Source organism: Vicia villosa, unplaced genomic scaffold (assembly GCF_029867415.1).
Source record: "Vicia villosa cultivar HV-30 ecotype Madison, WI unplaced genomic scaffold, Vvil1.0 ctg.000044F_1_1, whole genome shotgun sequence".
NCBI lineage: Eukaryota > Viridiplantae > Streptophyta > Magnoliopsida > Fabales > Fabaceae > Vicia > Vicia villosa.
Window position 1 is genome coordinate 1,978,111 of NW_026704976.1, and position 19,298 is coordinate 1,997,408.

The 19,298-nt window shown below is 30.0% G+C and overlaps 2 protein-coding genes and 1 long non-coding RNA gene across 3 annotated transcripts; all 3 read right to left on the reverse strand.

Moving 5' to 3' along the window:
- Positions 1 to 2,064: 2,064 nt before the first annotated feature.
- LOC131622794 (uncharacterized) lies at positions 2,065 to 2,775 on the reverse strand. Its single transcript, XR_009290007.1, has 3 exons — positions 2,703 to 2,775; positions 2,521 to 2,616; positions 2,065 to 2,434 (listed from the first exon to the last, which is right to left on the reverse strand). It is a non-coding gene; the product is annotated as an uncharacterized LOC131622794 (long non-coding RNA).
- A 6,168-nt stretch (positions 2,776 to 8,943) lies between these two features.
- Positions 8,944 to 14,598, reverse strand: LOC131622766 (uncharacterized). The gene is made up of 9 exons (XM_058893810.1): positions 14,264 to 14,598; positions 14,005 to 14,184; positions 13,834 to 13,915; positions 13,631 to 13,744; positions 13,376 to 13,537; positions 13,058 to 13,261; positions 10,476 to 10,873; positions 10,009 to 10,299; positions 8,944 to 9,361 (listed from the first exon to the last, which is right to left on the reverse strand). The coding sequence occupies exons 1-9, from the start codon at positions 14,552 to 14,554 to the stop codon at positions 9,152 to 9,154; spliced, it is 1,932 nt and encodes a 643-aa protein (XP_058749793.1). The 5' UTR covers positions 14,555 to 14,598; the 3' UTR covers positions 8,944 to 9,151.
- Positions 14,599 to 16,821: 2,223 nt separating this feature from the next.
- LOC131622795 (uncharacterized) lies at positions 16,822 to 17,820 on the reverse strand. The gene is made up of 3 exons (XM_058893829.1): positions 17,715 to 17,820; positions 17,416 to 17,574; positions 16,822 to 17,326 (listed from the first exon to the last, which is right to left on the reverse strand). Exons 2-3 carry the CDS (start codon positions 17,549 to 17,551, stop codon positions 17,130 to 17,132), a joined length of 333 nt encoding a protein of 110 aa, XP_058749812.1. The 5' UTR covers positions 17,552 to 17,574; positions 17,715 to 17,820; the 3' UTR covers positions 16,822 to 17,129.
- Positions 17,821 to 19,298: the final 1,478 nt, after the last annotated feature.

Here is a 19,298-nt window from a genome sequence, read left to right on the forward strand (position 1 = left end):
GCATGATAAAAAATGTATTTATCTCACGGGTCACTAACAAGACAATATTTATTTTAGTTAATCAATCATTATTTTAATTCAAGAGACAAAATCTTTATTTTTAAATATTAATTTTTTCTCCATCTCACACTACAAGAATTTTTTTTTTGCGACATTTAGGCTGCGACATAATTTTTTTGAAATCTGAAACATTTTACGACGGTTGTAGGCCCAACTGCCCTTAAAAGAAAATTGCGACAGTTCAACAACGGTCGCCCCCAAATATATTTATGATTATTATTTGAAGATTCTAAATTACTACATATTTTTTTAGTTATTTACACAATATCATAATTAATTTATCCATCCTCAAAATATATGTTGTTGAAATTAATTTTTTTTTCTAATGGTTAATTTCTATTTTATATATACAATTTGGTCAAACTTTTTATTTCATAGTTTTTTCATATCATTCAAAAAATACTATACCATAAATAATGCAGCCGTGCGACAGCACGGGTCTCTGACTAGTTTGGATTTTAAAATTTCTATTTTTTTGGGTTTTTCTTCATATCTAGTAAATGAGTCTTGTTCTTGTTCGCGCTTTTTTGTAAAGTTTCACTTTTATGAATTTTTCGTCAAATCTAGCAAATGGGTCTTGTTGTTATTCCTTTTTCTTAAAAGTTTCAGTTTTTATGAGTTTTTCTTCAGATTTTGCAAATAGGTCTTGTTCTTGTTCATGATTTTTTTTGTAAAGATTTAGTTTTTATAAAAGTTTAACATATTCAGTGCTATGGTTTTTGTTGATTTTTGTTAAGAGTCTCACATCGGATAATATATGGCTGAACATGTCCTTATAAGTGAGGACGATCCTCACTCTACAAAGTCGGTTTTGTAGGGTTGAGTTACGCCCAACCACACATCGGGCAATATATGGCCTGAACATGTTCTTATAAGTAAGGGCAATCTTCACCCTACAAAGTCGGTTTTGTAAGGTTGAGTTAGGCCCAACCACATTTCTTAACAATTTTCTAGAAATATGATATTCAAATTTATTTAATTTCGGATCCATGTTGAAGCCAGGTGATACATACTTCTTGAAAATGAGCTCCACTAAAGCTTTTCTAGGTTCCTATATTAGAGCTAAAGCATCACGTAAGTCTTCGTCTCTTATATAGTTCGAGCAAGATAGAAAATAGTACATATCTTTATGGTGCATTTACATCAGTATTATGCATACAAGCATAAAAATAAAAATAGTGGGGTAACACCATAATAGTTCATTAAAATAGTGAAAGTATTTTTGTTGGTGGATTTGTATTAGGGAGCCTAATTGTTGGAGCATTGGCTTGTGTTTATGAACCTAAGGTATGTTTTGCACAAACAACATTATCCATGTTTAACTCTTTTCCTTTTATGTGGCATGATAGATACTTTTTGAAACTTCTTTTCAAGTTAAAGAACTACAAATTATTGTAGATGGAGACACTTTTACATGCTACTCTAACTTGTTAGTTTGTTTAACGAGTTCTTAGATTATTAGAAAATGTATTATCTTTGACTTTTGTATTATGAACCATGTAGAGAAGCCAGATACTAGCTGGAGCGGACAATAAAGAATTGAGAAAACTTCCAACCACTAGTACAAAAACTACTTTTTAAATCGGGTAAAAATGACTTTTTAAATTGGTTAATGCTCCGATTTAATACTGACCGATTTAGAAAGTTTTTCATTTTTAAATCGGTTATCAGCCGATTTAAAATATTTTATTAAATCGGTTAATATGATTTAAAAATATTTATTTAAATCGGTTTGACACATTTAAAAAATAATCCAAAAAATATCGCAGTTTTTTAAATCTATATGATCCGATTTAAAATCTCAAATTTAAATCGAATCACGTGATTTAGTAAAGTTATTTTAAATCAATTAATCTGATTTAAAATCAAAATTTTGTTTTTTTTAACTAATTATCATTCTGAATAATACAATACATTCTAATTAATCATGTTTTTAAATCGACTTAGTGTTTTAATTCTTGTTTCTTCGTCAACATGGTACAATACATTCTGAATAATACAAAATTTCATCACAACCAAATACTAATCCAGTACTTCATACACAATCATTAATACAAATAGTACCATGGAACAATGTTTTAAATAAATTCCATCAATTTTAAAATATTCAAGAAATGATGTCACAAACAGTACCACAAACAAAATAACTCTTGCCAAAACCTAATTAAAGTAGTATCAAAATACTAGCTAGTCTAAGCAAAACTAAACAAACTATGATGCCTACAAAGAAGCACAAAAACAAATGGCACCGGCCCATGATTGCCATTTTTTACCTAACCAAGTTACTTCAAATGGATTCTAAAATAAAATTTGCACAACGTTCTTGAACATTCGTAACTTCATCATCATGAAATGGCGTTGAATCTCCAAATATCTGAATAAATATTAAAAAAATATTAGAATATTGTATTAACATTAAAGAAGACAATTGACACATAATTAAAAAAATGTATTACATACTTGATTCCATGTATTAACAATCCCAGCTGATACAATATTCAACATATGTATCATAACATAATAGCCACACTCAAAATGGAAAGATTGTCTTTGGCACTACAATACAATAAATTATAGTAAGTAAATACCATATACAAAAATTATTAATAAAATTTAAATTATTTATGAAATTGTTAACTTACTTTGAGATTAATGGTCCATGTTGGCTTTCTCTGTTTTCTCGAACCTTTCAACCTATTATATCCATCTATGGCTCTACGATAATAAAATATAATCATTAAATTTGTCTTCTAAAACATCGTAAATTATATGTAAGGAAATAAATTATACTTACGAATCAACAATAAAAACAATGTTTTTATCTGGCTTCAACCCCATCGAACATAGAAATACTACATTTTGTGTTTTTGGCTCAATAATGAGTAATTGCCAATGATGACTACATTCCATGGGAAACAAAAATTAAACGAGTCAACTTCAATGGAAACAAAAATTAAATGAATCAACTTCAATTCTTTCTAATATATGTGATTACCTAACAAAACTAATTTAGTAAAAATTATTATGAAGATCAAATACACTTACTTGTTGAGGTATGGTATAAAAAAACAGTCTTTGTCATTCTCAAACAGCTTTTCAGTTATATAAGACTAAGAACTAGCTCGGTCATTTTGTGGTTGAATGAAATATGGATCAATGAAACCATACAAGTCAGTCTTGTCCAACTGACTACAAAGGTGTTTTATATACCTAAAGCCAAGCACCAAATTTGGATCAATAACATATCAACATGGAATAAAGGCACAGCATAAAAAAGTGGCTAACAATCAAATTCAACCCTCCAATGAACAATTTCCCAAAATCCATTTCCACCTCCACTTAAAGATACTGCATTAATCCTCGGATCTCAAATCAACATTATTACAAGCTTTATTAGTAAAATATCCTAAGTGAATTAGCACTTATAATTTGCATACAAGGACAGAATTTGCATTTTCACATAAAGCATACAAAAGGCTGCACTTTCCAAATTCTAAATATAGCAAAACAAACTTTCACATAAAGCATACAAAAGCCAGAAGTTCAAATCCCACATAGAAAATCAAATCAAATCAGAATTCAAATTTATAAAAAGCACATAGAAGCCTTAAATTGGAAATACATTCTTTAAACAATAGATGCATTGGGCTTTGTCTTTTAACTAGTTTTTTTAATTATAAAAAATTCTTTTTAAATCAGATTAACTGATTTAAATATTATTCTCTTTAATATATATATCCCGTGTCCTACTTTTTTCAAATTTTTAAATCAAGTGGAAAACATATGATTTAAAATGTTTGATTTAAAATGTGTTTTTTGCACTAGTGAACGTTTATATATGATGAAGAAAATAATAGTAGATTTTTAGTTGGTAGAATTAAGAATAAAATTTTTCTTCTCACTCTCTTGTTCTAATTTTATCTATCTGTTTGATTTTAGATATTTGTTTGATCTATGTGTTTGTCATTTACGGAAGTGTTTTAGCCTTTAGAGTGGCTTTATTCAATATGTAGGTTTGATTCTCCACGAGAACATGAAGAGTTGTGTTTTTTTACACATTACTAATGATTTGTAAGGATTTTTAACCTCCAAAAACAAAATTTCTATGGTTTAAATCACGTTTTTTAATACAAATGTTAACTCAGATTTGCATTAATTATTTTGTTGTCATTTCACATCATCATAAGTTAACGTTTTTTCCATAAAATTTAACGGAAAAGACTAACTCAACTAACGGAAGTGTTTTTAAGGGGACTAACATGTAAATTTTTTTGTTACGAGACTAAACTGAAACATTAAATTAATTTAAGGGACTTCGTGAATAATCATGTCTATTTTAAATTATCATTTACTTTATCAATGTATGAGCAAAGTGTAGAAATATTTTCTATAACATATTATCAAAAGATAAATTTAGTGTGTTTGTACAATTCAATTAAAGTATTCAAAGTATTATGAAGGAAATTCGCTATTAATCTCTATTATATCTAATATATAATAATTGGTGGGGTAAATTGAACCTAAAAATTAGTGTGAATTCACACGTTTTGAATTTTCTAAATTCAATCTTTATCAATACATTTTTTATTTCTCTATTGCAATATATTTTCAACAACTACATATATCCAACTGAATATTAGAGATGAATAAAAGATACATCAAACCGACGTTACATCTAAACTCGTATTTAGTATATTCAGAGTGTGAGTTAGATGAGGGATGAGAATGAATCATCTCCTGTTTTTTCAGTTCAACCATCCCTCTTTTTTATGATCCAATGGTTGAGAGATCTACATAGAAAAATAATGTTCATAAATGACAAATAAACAAGACAAATGAATGGTCAAGATTGTAGCAGAATCGAAGCATGAGAGAAAGAGAAGGAGAGGATCTACATCCATGAAAGATACATCAAATCAACGAAATATCTAATCTCATATTTTGCACATCCATATTTTTGTGTTTATATCTATTAATTCACAAAATAGAACTTTTTAATTATTTATGTAGGTTTCATAATGCTTAGGTCAACCATTGCAAGTGCATATGCATTACATCAATTTGGTTGTGTATATTAGTTATAAACATTAAAAAATAGCTAATGCTCATACTTCTGAGAAAGATTTAAGAACATAATAAATAATCAATTCCGTCTAAACCATGCAAATGATTCACTATATATAATATATATAATATTTTTGGGACATCCCTCTTTCATGTATGTGGCGTAAAGCCTTAAACATTTGTGACCTAACAAAATTGGACATGTAGGTACACTATAATTTGAATGCAAAATAAAGTCAGTATAAAGAATATTGACTTGTAGTTAGGGAACATGCCTAGGACATGTGGATTTATTTGATATAGTTATAGGTTTGGTATACATGACACTCAATATCATATAATCATATTCTTATAGTAAATATATCTTAGGCATGGATGGATATGGGTGACATGACATGTGGATCATATTTAACATCATAGAAAAGAAAAAGAGGATAAATAAAAATTGAAAAGATATTTTAGTATGAATCTTTTTAGATAGGAGTAAGAAAGGTGTACTGTAAATTTCCAAATCCTAGAAAAGAAGATAAAGATAATAACTTATTTTTTTAAGGTTAATTGTGTGTAATATAATATAATGAGAAAAGGACATTTTGACAATTTTCAAGGAAAAACTATCTAAAAAATTTGGATTAATTAAGAGATATTATTGTTTTAAAAAACAAACTATATATTTTAAAATTACAAAATTATAATTAAACTAAAGCTCCGTTTGACAGGCGCTTTTTTGAGTTTATAGCTTATAATATATATTTATATAATAATAAAAGACTTATTTAGTAACTGTTTTTTTATCACAAATTTATAGTTTATTTTACTATTTTATAACTTATTTTTCATACACTATTTTAAATAACGTTTTCATTTATAACTTATAACTTATCATTTTTTCTTTCAATTTTATCCTTATTATTTTAACTAAAATTCACTTTTATCCTTTATAATTTATTTTAATTTAAAATAAAACAATTACATATTAAATGTCTTTTATGTCATTTTAATTAATCAGTTAGTTGGGCCGCTAATTTTACCAAACACGTCAATTAGCTTATCAGCTATAAGTCATCCGTCATTAATTATAAACTATAAGCTACAGTCATTAGTTATAAACTACAAACTATCAGTTATCAATCATAAATTATCAGCTATCAAATAGTTTATCAGTCAACCGTTATTTTTAACAAAATAGAGTCTAATATAACCACCAATTAAGAAGCTACTACAAAAATTATCTGAATTCTACTCTAGCCAAGGGATAAAATTGTCGGTTCCATAAAAAAACAAAAAGCTACTACAAAATTAAGAGTTTTGTTAACTTTATCTATAAAATTGTCTTGTCTAGTTGGTCTAAATGACGAAATCACCTTGCAATTGCTTCAAAAGATGAGACAAAAACTCAAATATAAATGATGGAAATTATCTCTTAAGGCAAGGAAAAGGAAACTTAGAACAATAAGATCTTTGATATTCCAAAAAATATTAATTGCGATTTCGGTTTTATATTTGAAAAGATAATTATTTTATTTTTATTTTTTATAAATTCATATCAAGTTTTTTATTTAAAAAAAATAAAATATAACACAATAACGCGTATTTGGTGGAAAATAGGTGAAATAATTCCAGCAGCTATGTGTCGGCAATCAACCAATTCACACATGTACTTAGAGTGCTTGACTGTTCAAAATGAACTCAGAAAATGAAAATTGATAAAGATCACAAATAAGTGATATTATTCGACCACACACCCCTTAACATAAGGATAAAGAGATAACAAGACAAACTTTTTAAATAGGTAACAATAAACCTTATCTGTTTAGTAGTTGAATAAGGTTCTAACTAATGATGTCAGGTCTTTTTAATTACTACTTTCTTCTAAAACACATCTTTGTATTTGTTTAATGGATATTATCAAATATAATGAAAAATATTTTTAAGTTTAATATCTTTGAATTGAATGTTATACAGTGTTGGTCAACATTTTGTTATTTTAGAATTCAGTTGGATATGTATTTGATATTAAATTTTTTTCTTATAGAAATCGGTCATTTGCACGTAAGTCTAATTTCTCGAGTCAGATATGACTATAATAAATTGTAAAACTCTCTCTCAAGATAATTAACATTGTTTTATGTATAAAACTGAGTTCGAACTCAGAACTTCTGATTAAATTAAAAGAGATCTCTTATCATCTCATCTAAACACTCTTTAACTTCAAAACTTATGGTTAAGTGGAAAGAGATTTCTTACTATTTGAATTGATATTTAATTATTTAATATTATATTTTTTTATATTTTATTTACTTTTATAATATAAATTTAAAACTTCAACTAAATTTATGGCACCTAAAAAATTAAAGGTAGAAAAGAATTTGCTGTGGCATTTTCTTGAAACAAAAATGTAAAGGTAGTAAAATAAGTCATTCGTTCGATTTAGACTCACCTCATTTAAATTTTTTGAAAAAACTTTATGAGAAGAGTTGAGACAAATTAGATAGTCGAACCTAAAATCTCATTCTATTGGAGGTCTAGTGAGTTGGTATATCTTGTCAAACAAAACTCATTTTTAATTAAAAATTGATAGTTCTTTTGGTTGACAACTTCATACCTGCGATCTCCAACAAACCTCGATCATGATACGTTAAGCTTGTAATTATAAAAGAAATGGTGCCCTCTCATTTTACATTGCCAATTCAACAGAGGATGATCATAGATCATAACTGTTGAAATTACTTCCAAAACTTGAAGAATTCTGAATCAATCTTAATGAATAAAATCAATTCTTTTGATTGATTCCGCCTCTTGTTCTTCACTCTTCACTCGAGTGAACCCGACACACCTTAGTTGCAAGATGATTCCGCTGCACAATGATTATGAGAGAAGAAAAGAAAAAATGATTTGGGGAAGAAAATAGAAATTAGGATTTGAGAGAAAAGGGGAAGAAGAATATTTTTGCAGAATTTTTCTCTGTATTTAAAACTGAAATTTTATTCAACTTTTCTTCACTCATTTCAAATGATAGGATACCTCCCTATTTATAGACTGAGATTAATCTCTAACAAACTAACTAAAATAATGTCAAGTAGAAATTATGTCGAAGCTAACTCTTTCGACATTTTGACATCAATACAATTTCGAAACACAAAGCATTTGTCAAAATAGTGTTTTGACACAAAGAATTACATTCTCAATAATAACAACTCCTCTAATCGCGAAGGTGACATTGTATTGCAAAACCCTTCACTCGAAGCATTTTTCCCCATTGATGTGTGCATTACGATTTCTCAATCGGTCACTACTCCTAAAAGCATTTCGCTTTACACAGTTCATGCTTGAGAGACTGTATATTTCAGTGATTTTGGTCGGGTTCTCACCCAAAAGCTAATAGAATCCACCCCAATTCTCAACTCATCCATAAGGACAAAACTGAACTAAGACAATAATCCATCCAAATCAATAAGTCTAACTGACCCATTACCAACATGAAAAGAACCAGATAAAGCATTCAAATTGTGTAAATAGCCATAAATGGCTGGTGTCAGACGAAGAAGCAAAAATCTGCAGCTGATTCATCTGAAATCTATGCAACAGTAAATTTCTTGAAACTCTGAATTGGTTGGTGGTAGAATTTGGAGATTCACCATGTATAAGAGAACTTGAGAAACCACCATTTGTGTTTGAGGTTGATAATAGAATCAAATTTCAATGACACCAAATTCGAGCATAGAAGTAAAATTTGAAATAATACCGCACACAATATGAGAGTTACATCTCTAAACAGAAACTATCATCCTATGAACAGACATGACAGTAGATATCAAGTGATCAAATATAAGCCAAATTTCTTTAGTAGAGCTGAAAAATTACAGTCACCAAAACGAAGGCGAGTTTATGGCAGTGGAGTATGAACAGCCTAGTACAGTACAATTATACATAATAATAATAATAATAATACTCTTCATCAAAACAACACATCCACATAGCAATATAGCATCAATGTTTTCATGTTTCATGTTTCTAGATGGTGGTATCATTCATTTTTCTTGTTTTGTTTAAGCATTTTTTCAACTTCTCCGCTATATGGTGAAGCATGATAAGCATATTGTTGAAGAACCGAAAATACCACCATCTCTATGCAAACCAAAATGTTCTGCATTGCTTCCTCGATGTGCTCTACGTCTAATTTCAAATGACGAGATTGAATCACGCCAGCTGCTACTAAACCGTCCAGCACCATTCCCTGTATAACAACAGCCCAAACAAAGTTGCCGTCAGAAAAATCCTAATAAATTGTAACTAGTATGATACCAACATTTAAATCCAAAACTCTTTCGTGTGTAAAATTTGAGACATAACAAGACGCTTCGTTTCTTAAAAAAATATCCGAAATAAAACTCAGAAAATGGAAAAAGTTTTGGCTTGACATGTTACTAGCTAGCAAAAAACCTCAGCAGTCTCAAGATTTTGTGTCATCATTAGTCTCCAAAGAACAAGATGCTCAGATTATGGGCCAAATCATATAAACTTTAATCTGATCAAGACGTGTTATCACAAAAAAAGTTAAAAGAAAGAAAACAAAGTTGAGAATCACTTGAAAGACTAACTTAATTGGATTGTTTATACGTTAAGAGTATATATCTACGCCTAACAGAAAGTAGTCTGTAAATTTCTTGCTCTAACTTTTCTATACGTCATAACTGTATTCAGCTCGTCCTATGATCTCTTTAACACTGACACCGGTGTGTCCGTGTGTGAGTGTTAGTATCAGAACTTACGTTCAATTTATTCATTTTTTCAAACTATTATCGGTGTCAACGTGTTAGTGTCGTGTCCGTGTCTGTATCCGTGCTTCATAGCCTATGATTATATAAATGATAATAAGTTTACCTGCCAAAAGCAGAAGAAAACGATTCCTTTGATGCACAGAAACTTCGCTAGAGGTTTATGTGGTTCAAGTTCTTTAGCAAACACATGGTAAAAGATCACCAAAGAATACAATGCCAACGAAACAGAAACATTGAGAATGATGGTGAAGATCCAGCTCAACCAATTCGGATAGATCCCAAGTAGCTGAAACGTAATCATCAAAATAGAACACACCGGACGGGTAAAAACAAACTGCCATGTCCAATACTTCAGAAGCTTCAGAGTATGGTGGTTCAGCCGAACCGAATGAGGCTGCAAAAATCAATTAACAACACTAATATGAATCAATACACCATCATAACCTCAATAACAGATACCGAATTGTCTTAGGCCTATCATTTCAAAGACTAAATCGTTGATTCACTCGTATAATAACCGAACATCAAAGATACATGCAAGTAGAACAAAATCAACACATCAGGCCATACCTGAAAAAGTGTCATAGGAAATGAGTGATGAATTTCCCTTCCTTTAATTTCATCAGGCACAATATTCCTACTAATAGAGATATTCAAGTAACTATACATCAAAGCCAAGAACTTAGCAATGACAAGAGCTTCATAGCATTCTTTAACAGACTCCAAAAGAGTGAAAAACTCTTTACTCCCTCTAATATCCAAGAGACCCACAAAGGAAACAATAGCATAAATAGGAGCCATGAGGATTATAATCACAATAGCCTTTTGTTCTTTTGGATTCTTCCAATAGAAAAGATGCTGAGACAGTAACTGCAGAGTGAAATGCATAGAGAGCATGACACAGAATGCAGATCCATACACAGTTATCTGTGCAGGACTGAGTTGAGTTAGATCCATCACAAACACAACTCAATTGACAAAAGCTTCAATCTTTCAACCTGTAAAGGAAAATTCAGTGATGATTATTTCGTTTGGGCTTAATGGGTCACTCTAATTTCATTAACAATATGAAAAACAAAAAAAAAAACATTTGTGATTGACAACTGAACATAACAACGTAGTTCGTGAGGAATAAGGATTGAAACACTAACCTTAATGTAATCGCCGCTGAGGTTGTTTGTTTGACTCAAAACCTTGTTTCAATGTTTCAATTGAACCACAAGTGAGGGAAATGGTCAATAATTGATGTCTAAGTAATCTATATCAAAATAAACCTCCACGTGTTGTAGCAACCAGGACTAATTGAAATTAACAAGATGTGATTAATGTTAATTAAGCTAAGTAGAAAAATTGATTTTGGAATGAGTTTAACATAATAACAAAATTTGAGTTCTATACCAAAAAAATGAGTTGAATATATTTTCTACTATTTTTTGAATTTTGACTCTACAAAAGAAATGTTATTCAATTTAATAATTTTAAAGAAGTTATGAAAAGGTTAAAGGTTTATTTTAGTAAATATTCATAAATGTAAAGATGTTATGAAATTCTATTTGAAATTATAAATATATTTAATTTTAATTTAAGAAATAATTTTATGAAATATGTTTGGATAACTATGAATTTTTTTTAGTAAATATTTATAAATGTAAAGATGTTGTGAAATTCTATTTGAAATTATAAATATATTTAATTTTAAAAATAATTTAAGAAATAATTTTATGAAATGTTATTGGATAACTATGTATTTTTTTTAGTAAAGATTTATAAATGTAAAGATGTTATGAAAAATCCTATTTGAAATTCTAAATATATTTAATTTTAAAAATAATTTAAGAAATTTTTTATGAAATGTGAATAACTATGTACTGTATTTTTTAATTTTATAAAATTAACTTGTGGCATACAAAATATGGTTATTTCTTCATAAAAAGATGGTGGTTATTTTAAGTGTCATCTCAATGTTAATCTTTATTTTCACTTTTGTAGATAATAATGCTTAATATAAAAGTGTATTTATAAATGAATATTTTTAAGAGTTTAAAATAGTACATTATCATTGTAAAATATTTTATACGGTCACTACCCATCACAATTAAAAAAATAAAAAAATTTATAGATAATTTAAAGAAACAGTAAAAAATTATGATTTCATTAACAATATAAAAATGCTGTATTTCCATTAACTTCTATTTTTAATACTCTTTTAAACAAAAATAATTTTGAAAGTATAAATTCATACAATATATTTAATTATTTATAGTACCGACTTGAAATATAGTGTGGAAAAAAGTGGCAACTAGATATTTCATCAAAAATTTGTCACTTCAAATATCTTCTTGAATTTTGTCTATAAGTTCAGCCGACATAAATTTGGTATATTAGATTTTGCAAAAAAAACAAAATTGATTTAATAAAATTAATTTTATTAAACATAAAAATAAGAAAAATATAAAGTAATTTATGCTAAAGTATATTTATATAAAAATAAGTTACACAAATAAATTCAATGTTATAATATTAAAAAGCTATAAATTCTAAATTCATTTTAAAATGAATTTAAAAAACAAAATCAATTTTATTTAAAAACAACATAACATATCAAAATCAATTTGAGATTTTTAAACATAGAGCCTGACTTTATTTATGAACAAATATAGAATGGAGATAAACAACCAACTATCTTGTACAATTCTCCATGTCCTTTTATTCACTCAATATTTATAATCTACTAATCAACATCGTTTAGACTATTTCCTCTCACACAAATTTGCTATCAAAGCATTCAATTTTCAAGTAATCAATGAAAGATGGATAAGCAACTAAGAAAATAAAAAACAGAACATAGAAATTCACATATGATTCCTACATTTAGTAACACATTAAGCTCAAAATTGTAAACCATGACTTTATTTAACAGAAACCAGAATACACAAAGGTCTAAACTCAAATGATCCAAACAATATGTTGTTTCATGTTACATCAATCACACAAAGGTCTAAACTCAAATGATCCAAAACAATGTTGTCTCATGTACATCAATCAAACAAAAGTCTAAACTCAAATGATCCAAAACAATGTTGTTTCATGTACATCAATCAAACAAATGATCCAAAATATGTTGTTTCATGTACATCTATCTAGTATTCAGCATGATGGCTCAAGCAATATCTTCCCAATATGGTCACCAGTTTCCAGAAGCTTGTGAGCCTCACCTGCATCAGAAAAAGTGAAACATTGGTGGACCAAAGGATTTATCTCTCCATCTCGATATCCAATTCTAGGCCAGAGATTCTTCTTCACATCTTCAATGATCAATTGCTTACTCCTATAACTCCTATTATGCAAGTAACCCCCTGCACACAATCCACCAAATCATATTCATCAACCCATGTTTTTACTTGAATCGTGCGCGCAAAATACTTCCATTTCGAACACAAGTATGAAACTATACATGAAGATTGTAATACCGTGGACAGTGAGACGCTTGGTAACTATATCCTTTAGATCCATCTGAGTATACAACGTCGCCCCTAGAGTGCCGATCACGAAAAGCCTTCCATTGAAGTTTAAGCAATCAATATTCTTTTGAAAGAAAGGTGTTCCAATACAATCAAGAATCACATCAACACCTGCAACCACATCGACGAGTCTCTCTCTAAGCAACCAATCAAAAAAACAAAGATATCAAGAATTTATTTACACCATGCTTAATTCATATATACCTCGACCACCAGTTTCTTTCTCTACCCTTGCAGCAAAGTCCTCAATTCTGCAATTGATGCAGACATCTGCTTTAAGTTTAAGACTATCGCAATAAAATAGCCTCTCTTGATCATCTGCATAGTAATATCTTGAATAAAATTTCTGCTTAAGGACACGGAAACTGAGTAAAAAAAACTCAATAAGATGAAAAGAAATAGTGAACCTGCAACAACAATTACTCTTGCTCCACACAATTTCGCTGCCTGAATCGCAAATGCGTCAATTCCACCAGAACCTCCATGAATCTGATAATTCATAAAGTTAACACATCAACTATTAGTCCATTACGCAACACGAAGATAACAGATCTAAAGAAGGCAAGAACCATGCTTACCAACAAGGTTTCTCCTCTAGATAATCTGCTGGTGATAAAGATACTTAACCAGACAGTGCATGCAGCGAAGGGGAGACTAGCTGCATCCTTCATAGAAACCCCGTTTGGAATCGGAAGAACTTGTCCCTCACGAACAGTTACTTTCTCAGCATATCCACCTCCATTCAGAAGAGCACAAACCTATCAAAATTTCACGATCAACATGAATGAAATCAACAATTGAATAATGAAAAGATGAATCATGAATGTATATACATACCTGATCACCGATTTTCCATTTGGAGACTTTTTTACCGACAGCTTCGATGATTCCGGAACATTCAAAACCTAGGAAAAGAGTTGCAGCTTTGGGGAAAGGGAAAGCGCCTTGTCGGAGAGAAATGTCGTCTGGGTTAACGGCGGCGAATTTGACTTTGATGAGAACTTCATCGTTTCTGAGACGAGGTTGGTCGATTTCTAGAACATGCAGAACTCGAGGAGGACCTGGGTTGTGAACAGCAACAGCCTTCATTTTCGGTTTTCCTGGAGTTGAGAATGTTGGAACGTTCATTTTCGGTTTTCTTGGTGTTTGTTACGATCAACAGTTTCTTGTAATTTCGGTTTCTGAATGTTACTACAACACAAGTACAGTATTATACTTTATGAATGTGTGAACTTGAAAGGATTCTAGAATTTTCCGACTCTTACCAAGTTGAATGGATTCTAGAACTTTCGAAAGTTAGTTACTGACAACTGTGTCTTGTTATGCAAGTTAGTTATTAGTTAGTTATTGACAACTGTGTCTAGCTATGCAGTTAGTTATTAGTTAGTTATCATCATGTTATGTATTGTTTTTTTTGACACAACAATAATGTTATTATCGACGAAATATTAAACTCACTTAAAAATTAAAATTTTAATTTAATTAAAATGTATTGATTTAACTATTGACACGTGTATTTTAATTTGTGCATGTCACGACTTTAATTCATTGGTTTCGGAGATGAGAAAAATGGAAGAAGCAAGTCTTTTAAGTTAGTTATTAGTCCTCACTTTGTAACTAATGATAATTAAAAGGAAAAGATTAATTCTAAAAATGAAAAATGAGAGTGTCATGTGGGAATTCATTTTTCACGCTTATTACTTGACATCTAAAATCTTGTAAGTAATATATTTATTTTAAAATAAGACTAAGATTTGAAGATCTAATCCATTGCATTTTAGAGATGGAAAGGTGCAAATTTAGGTTGTCAGTTGGAGAACCAGAAAAACGTTTCTACTACACCATGTGCAGTAGATAAGGTTTCAAATCAAAATTATTCGCTTCTATGGAAGCACGAACAATGCTCGATTGTGGTTCTTCATTCGAGGATACAGCGAATTATTTAAGCGGGCGATTATCGTCATCGGTCATCGCATATTGGACTCGAATTAATCGATGTATCTCATGGAGATAATGCCCGATTTCGTTAATCAAATTAACGAGATTCCCTAAACTCCAAGCTCTTTGCATACAACCGGAAACGAGAAAAATTAATAAAAACTAAAAGGTGCCTTAGTCTAAACGGAGAAAAAATGGGTTATGATATTGAAAAAAAATGGTCCCGGGCGCCAAAGATTAAACGACTATATCGAGTAGTATAAAAATTATCGGGTCTACAAAGATTAAACGATCAAAATACCTTTTTCTATTATATGTATCTAAAGTTTTTCGTGAAACTAGTTTAAGTATACAAAATTACAAAATAGTTGTCTTCTTTAATATTAAAACAAGAGTCTAAGAAAATGATTCTTATCTCGTGACTTTACTCATACAAATTGTCATATTAATCATAGTGAAAATTTTAAATTTTATAAAAAATATCAAAATTAGTGGTAATGCCCACTTTCGTTGGCACGTCCATTGAACTTTAAAACTTGTAAAACCTCTGTTTTTGCAACATGAAATTTTAGAAGAAAAAAAATAGAAATCAAAAGTATTCTCTCGATCAATTATGATTCGCTCTCGCAAGTATCATAACCTATCATTTGACTTACTAAGTTGGATACAGTATTCTCCCTTTTGGTTCGTAAACGGTATCTTCATGCTTCTACTTTCATGGAAAACTTATTTATTTTTTAAAACATAAATTACAAAAAAATTACATCTATCTCATTACAATTATTATTCAAGAAATTCGCATGAGGTTCGTCGATATGAAGATCCTCGTGTCTCAGACTCTACGCAAAATCTACTTAAACATAATTAATGTTAAAACAACATAAAATTCATAATAAAAATGGAAAAATGGAACCTAGAATAAAGTAAGCAAATATGAAATTAATAATTCTCCAAAAGGAGACTTTCGATCCAAGAGTACAACAACAATAGCAAAACGCAACTGAAGAAAAATACTTGAAACTTGCATAAAACTTAAAACAATTTTTTTAGAGTAATTTAGATAAAAAAAGGTAAAACCTCTTTGATCATTAACTCGTTTTAGAGTAATTTAGATAAAAAAGGTAAAACCTCTTTGATCATTAACTCGGTCTTCATGAACGCACCAAATACAATGAGATTAATTGGCCAATCATTTTAAGTGTCACTAAAGTCATTGTTGAAAGTTAGCCTACCAAACTAATATATGTTGATTGATTTTTCTTTTGAATCATGATATTGATTTGTATATCTATTGATGTATAAATATATAAGGTAGTGTGTTTGTTATGTTATTTGTTACATTACTTAATAAAGTTCTTTAAATAACTTATGATGCTTCTTGAAAGGATTCATTCATAAAGGTATCAAGTTTAGGTGGTTTCTAGGAAGAAATAATGAGTTCCAAATATGTTATGACGCTTCTTGAAAGGATTCATTCATAAAGGTATCAAGTTTATCAAGTTTATTTTAGAGGTACTATAATTTTCATTGGGTCCATATGTGGTTGAATGGTACATTCATATAATCTCAAATCCAGACATCATTATAATAATAATAATCTAAACAACAACTATATTTAACACTGAAGCAGAACACACAAAGATCTAAACTCAAATGATCCACAAGTATGTTGTGGGACTGGGGTGCATCTGTCGAGTGTTTACCACAAATTTCATGGCAGGAGCAATATCTTTCCAATATGCTGACTGCTTTCCATAAGCCAATTTCATGGCAGGAGCAATATCTTTCCAATATGCTGACTGCTTTCCATAAGCCGGTGAGCCTCCGCAGCTTCCAAAAGAGAGAAAGTTTTGTAGATCACAGGCTTAACCTTTCCTTCTGCAATTGCAGGCCAAACATTCTTCTTCACTTCACTAATGATCACAGTTTTATTTTCAGGACTTCGAATACGCAAAGCAGCCCCTGCACATAATCCACCAATCTAACATGCCGAAAACTAAACTTGAAGAGAAATATCTATTTAAAAAGGTATAATCGAAAGATTACAATACCTTGTACAGTGAGACGCTTGCCAAATAAAGCACGTAGATCTACCTCAGTAGACACGCCCCCTTGAAAGCCGATAATAAAAAGTCTTCCATCAAAATTTAAGCTATCAAGATTTTTTTGAAAGTAGGATGCTCCCATACAATCAAGTATAACGTCAACACCTGCAACCGCATTAATGATAATATTACCCGATGCATCTCTATGCAACCGATTAAAAAACAAAGATATCAAGTCCTGCTATAGAATTCATATAATGTTTAAGAGTGCTGGGAATTTGCACCGTGCTTCCTAGAGGTAATACCTTGACCACCAGTTTCTTCCTTCACCCTTGCAACAAAGTCTTCTGTTTTGTAATTGATGCCAACATCGGCTCCAATACTCTTGCAATAAGCTAGCTTCTCCTCACTACCTGCTTAGTATTATCTAGAATAAAATTTCTGCAAACATCACTTGAAATTTCAATAGTGTAAATTTCATTGGAAAGAAATAGTGAACCTGCAGTAACAAATACTCTTGATCCTCGGTACTTGGCTATCTGAATTGCGAATGTACCGATTCCACTTGAACCTCCGTGAATCTGAAAATTAATAAAGTTAAGACATCATCTATTAGGCCATACTACTTTTCTTCTTAATAGTGTTGTGAAATTGTAGTAAGTCAGTATCCTTTGATTCTTACACTCATATGCTGACGTTTCCCCCCTGACTACTCAGTCAACTTATGATCATTGGTCAATATAAAGCCTCCAACCGATTACTAATCTATTACTCTCTCTGGTCCTATTTATAAGAGACAATTCACTTATTAGATACATTCAATAATTAATGTATCTGGACTACATATAAACCAAATACATTAATTATTGAATGTATCTAAAAAGTCAAATGTCTCTTATAAATAGGACCGGGGGGAGTATTATACGAAGAAGAAAACAAAACTAATTTCACATATAAAAAAACTTATGTTTCAAGAAAAAAAAGGTATAATCTCTTTGATTTTGCTTATAATTCAAAGACACTAATACTTTTGTGAATCTTAGAAATCATTGTTTGAGATAACTCTTTATGTTTGTATAAGGTCTTCTTTAATCCACACATATATTTAGACGTGAGACCTCATTTTCTAGTATTCCATACAATAATGCATTTTTAACCTTAAAACTAGTAACAAATCCGTGCTGTCGCACGGGTAATATTGATATGTTTTGTTAATTCATGGAAAAAACTAATTAATTTAATAAGCTGATAATTAAAACACCTAAGATTTCATACGCAAAAACGGTAAACCAAGAAATTTGAAATTGATAAAGTCAAATCATTACAATAGGAGTGTTAAAGTCACAACACTTGTTTTTGCATATGAAGCTGACTGAGATTACAAAATATGTAACAAAGGCTAATAAAATAAAACATCTTTGCAACATGAATCTCCAAAATCAAGAGGATGTTTGGACCTGAAATAGCAAGGAAATCAAAAGAAATTATATATGGGAGATGTACCAAACAACAATAAGGCCTATTATTTTGTTAACGACATAATAAGCTTCTATTTATAAAAGCACACCTTTCAAATGTTATGGAAGACTTCTTTGAATACAACATTAGTTGTTGAGATCATAGGTTGTTTCTCTTTGTCATGAATAAGAATCCTTAACCCCTTTTTGGATTTAACTCTTGAGATAGCGACATATAATTGGCCATGGCTAAAAACTTCTTTTGGCAAGTACAAACCCACATTGTCAAGTGATTGGCCCTGAGACTTGTTAATAGTCATGGCAAATGAAACAATAATTGGAAATTGGCGTCTGACCAATTTGAATGGCCATGGTGATTGTGAAGGGGACAAAGACATTCTAGGAATATAAAATAAGTTACCAATATTTTTT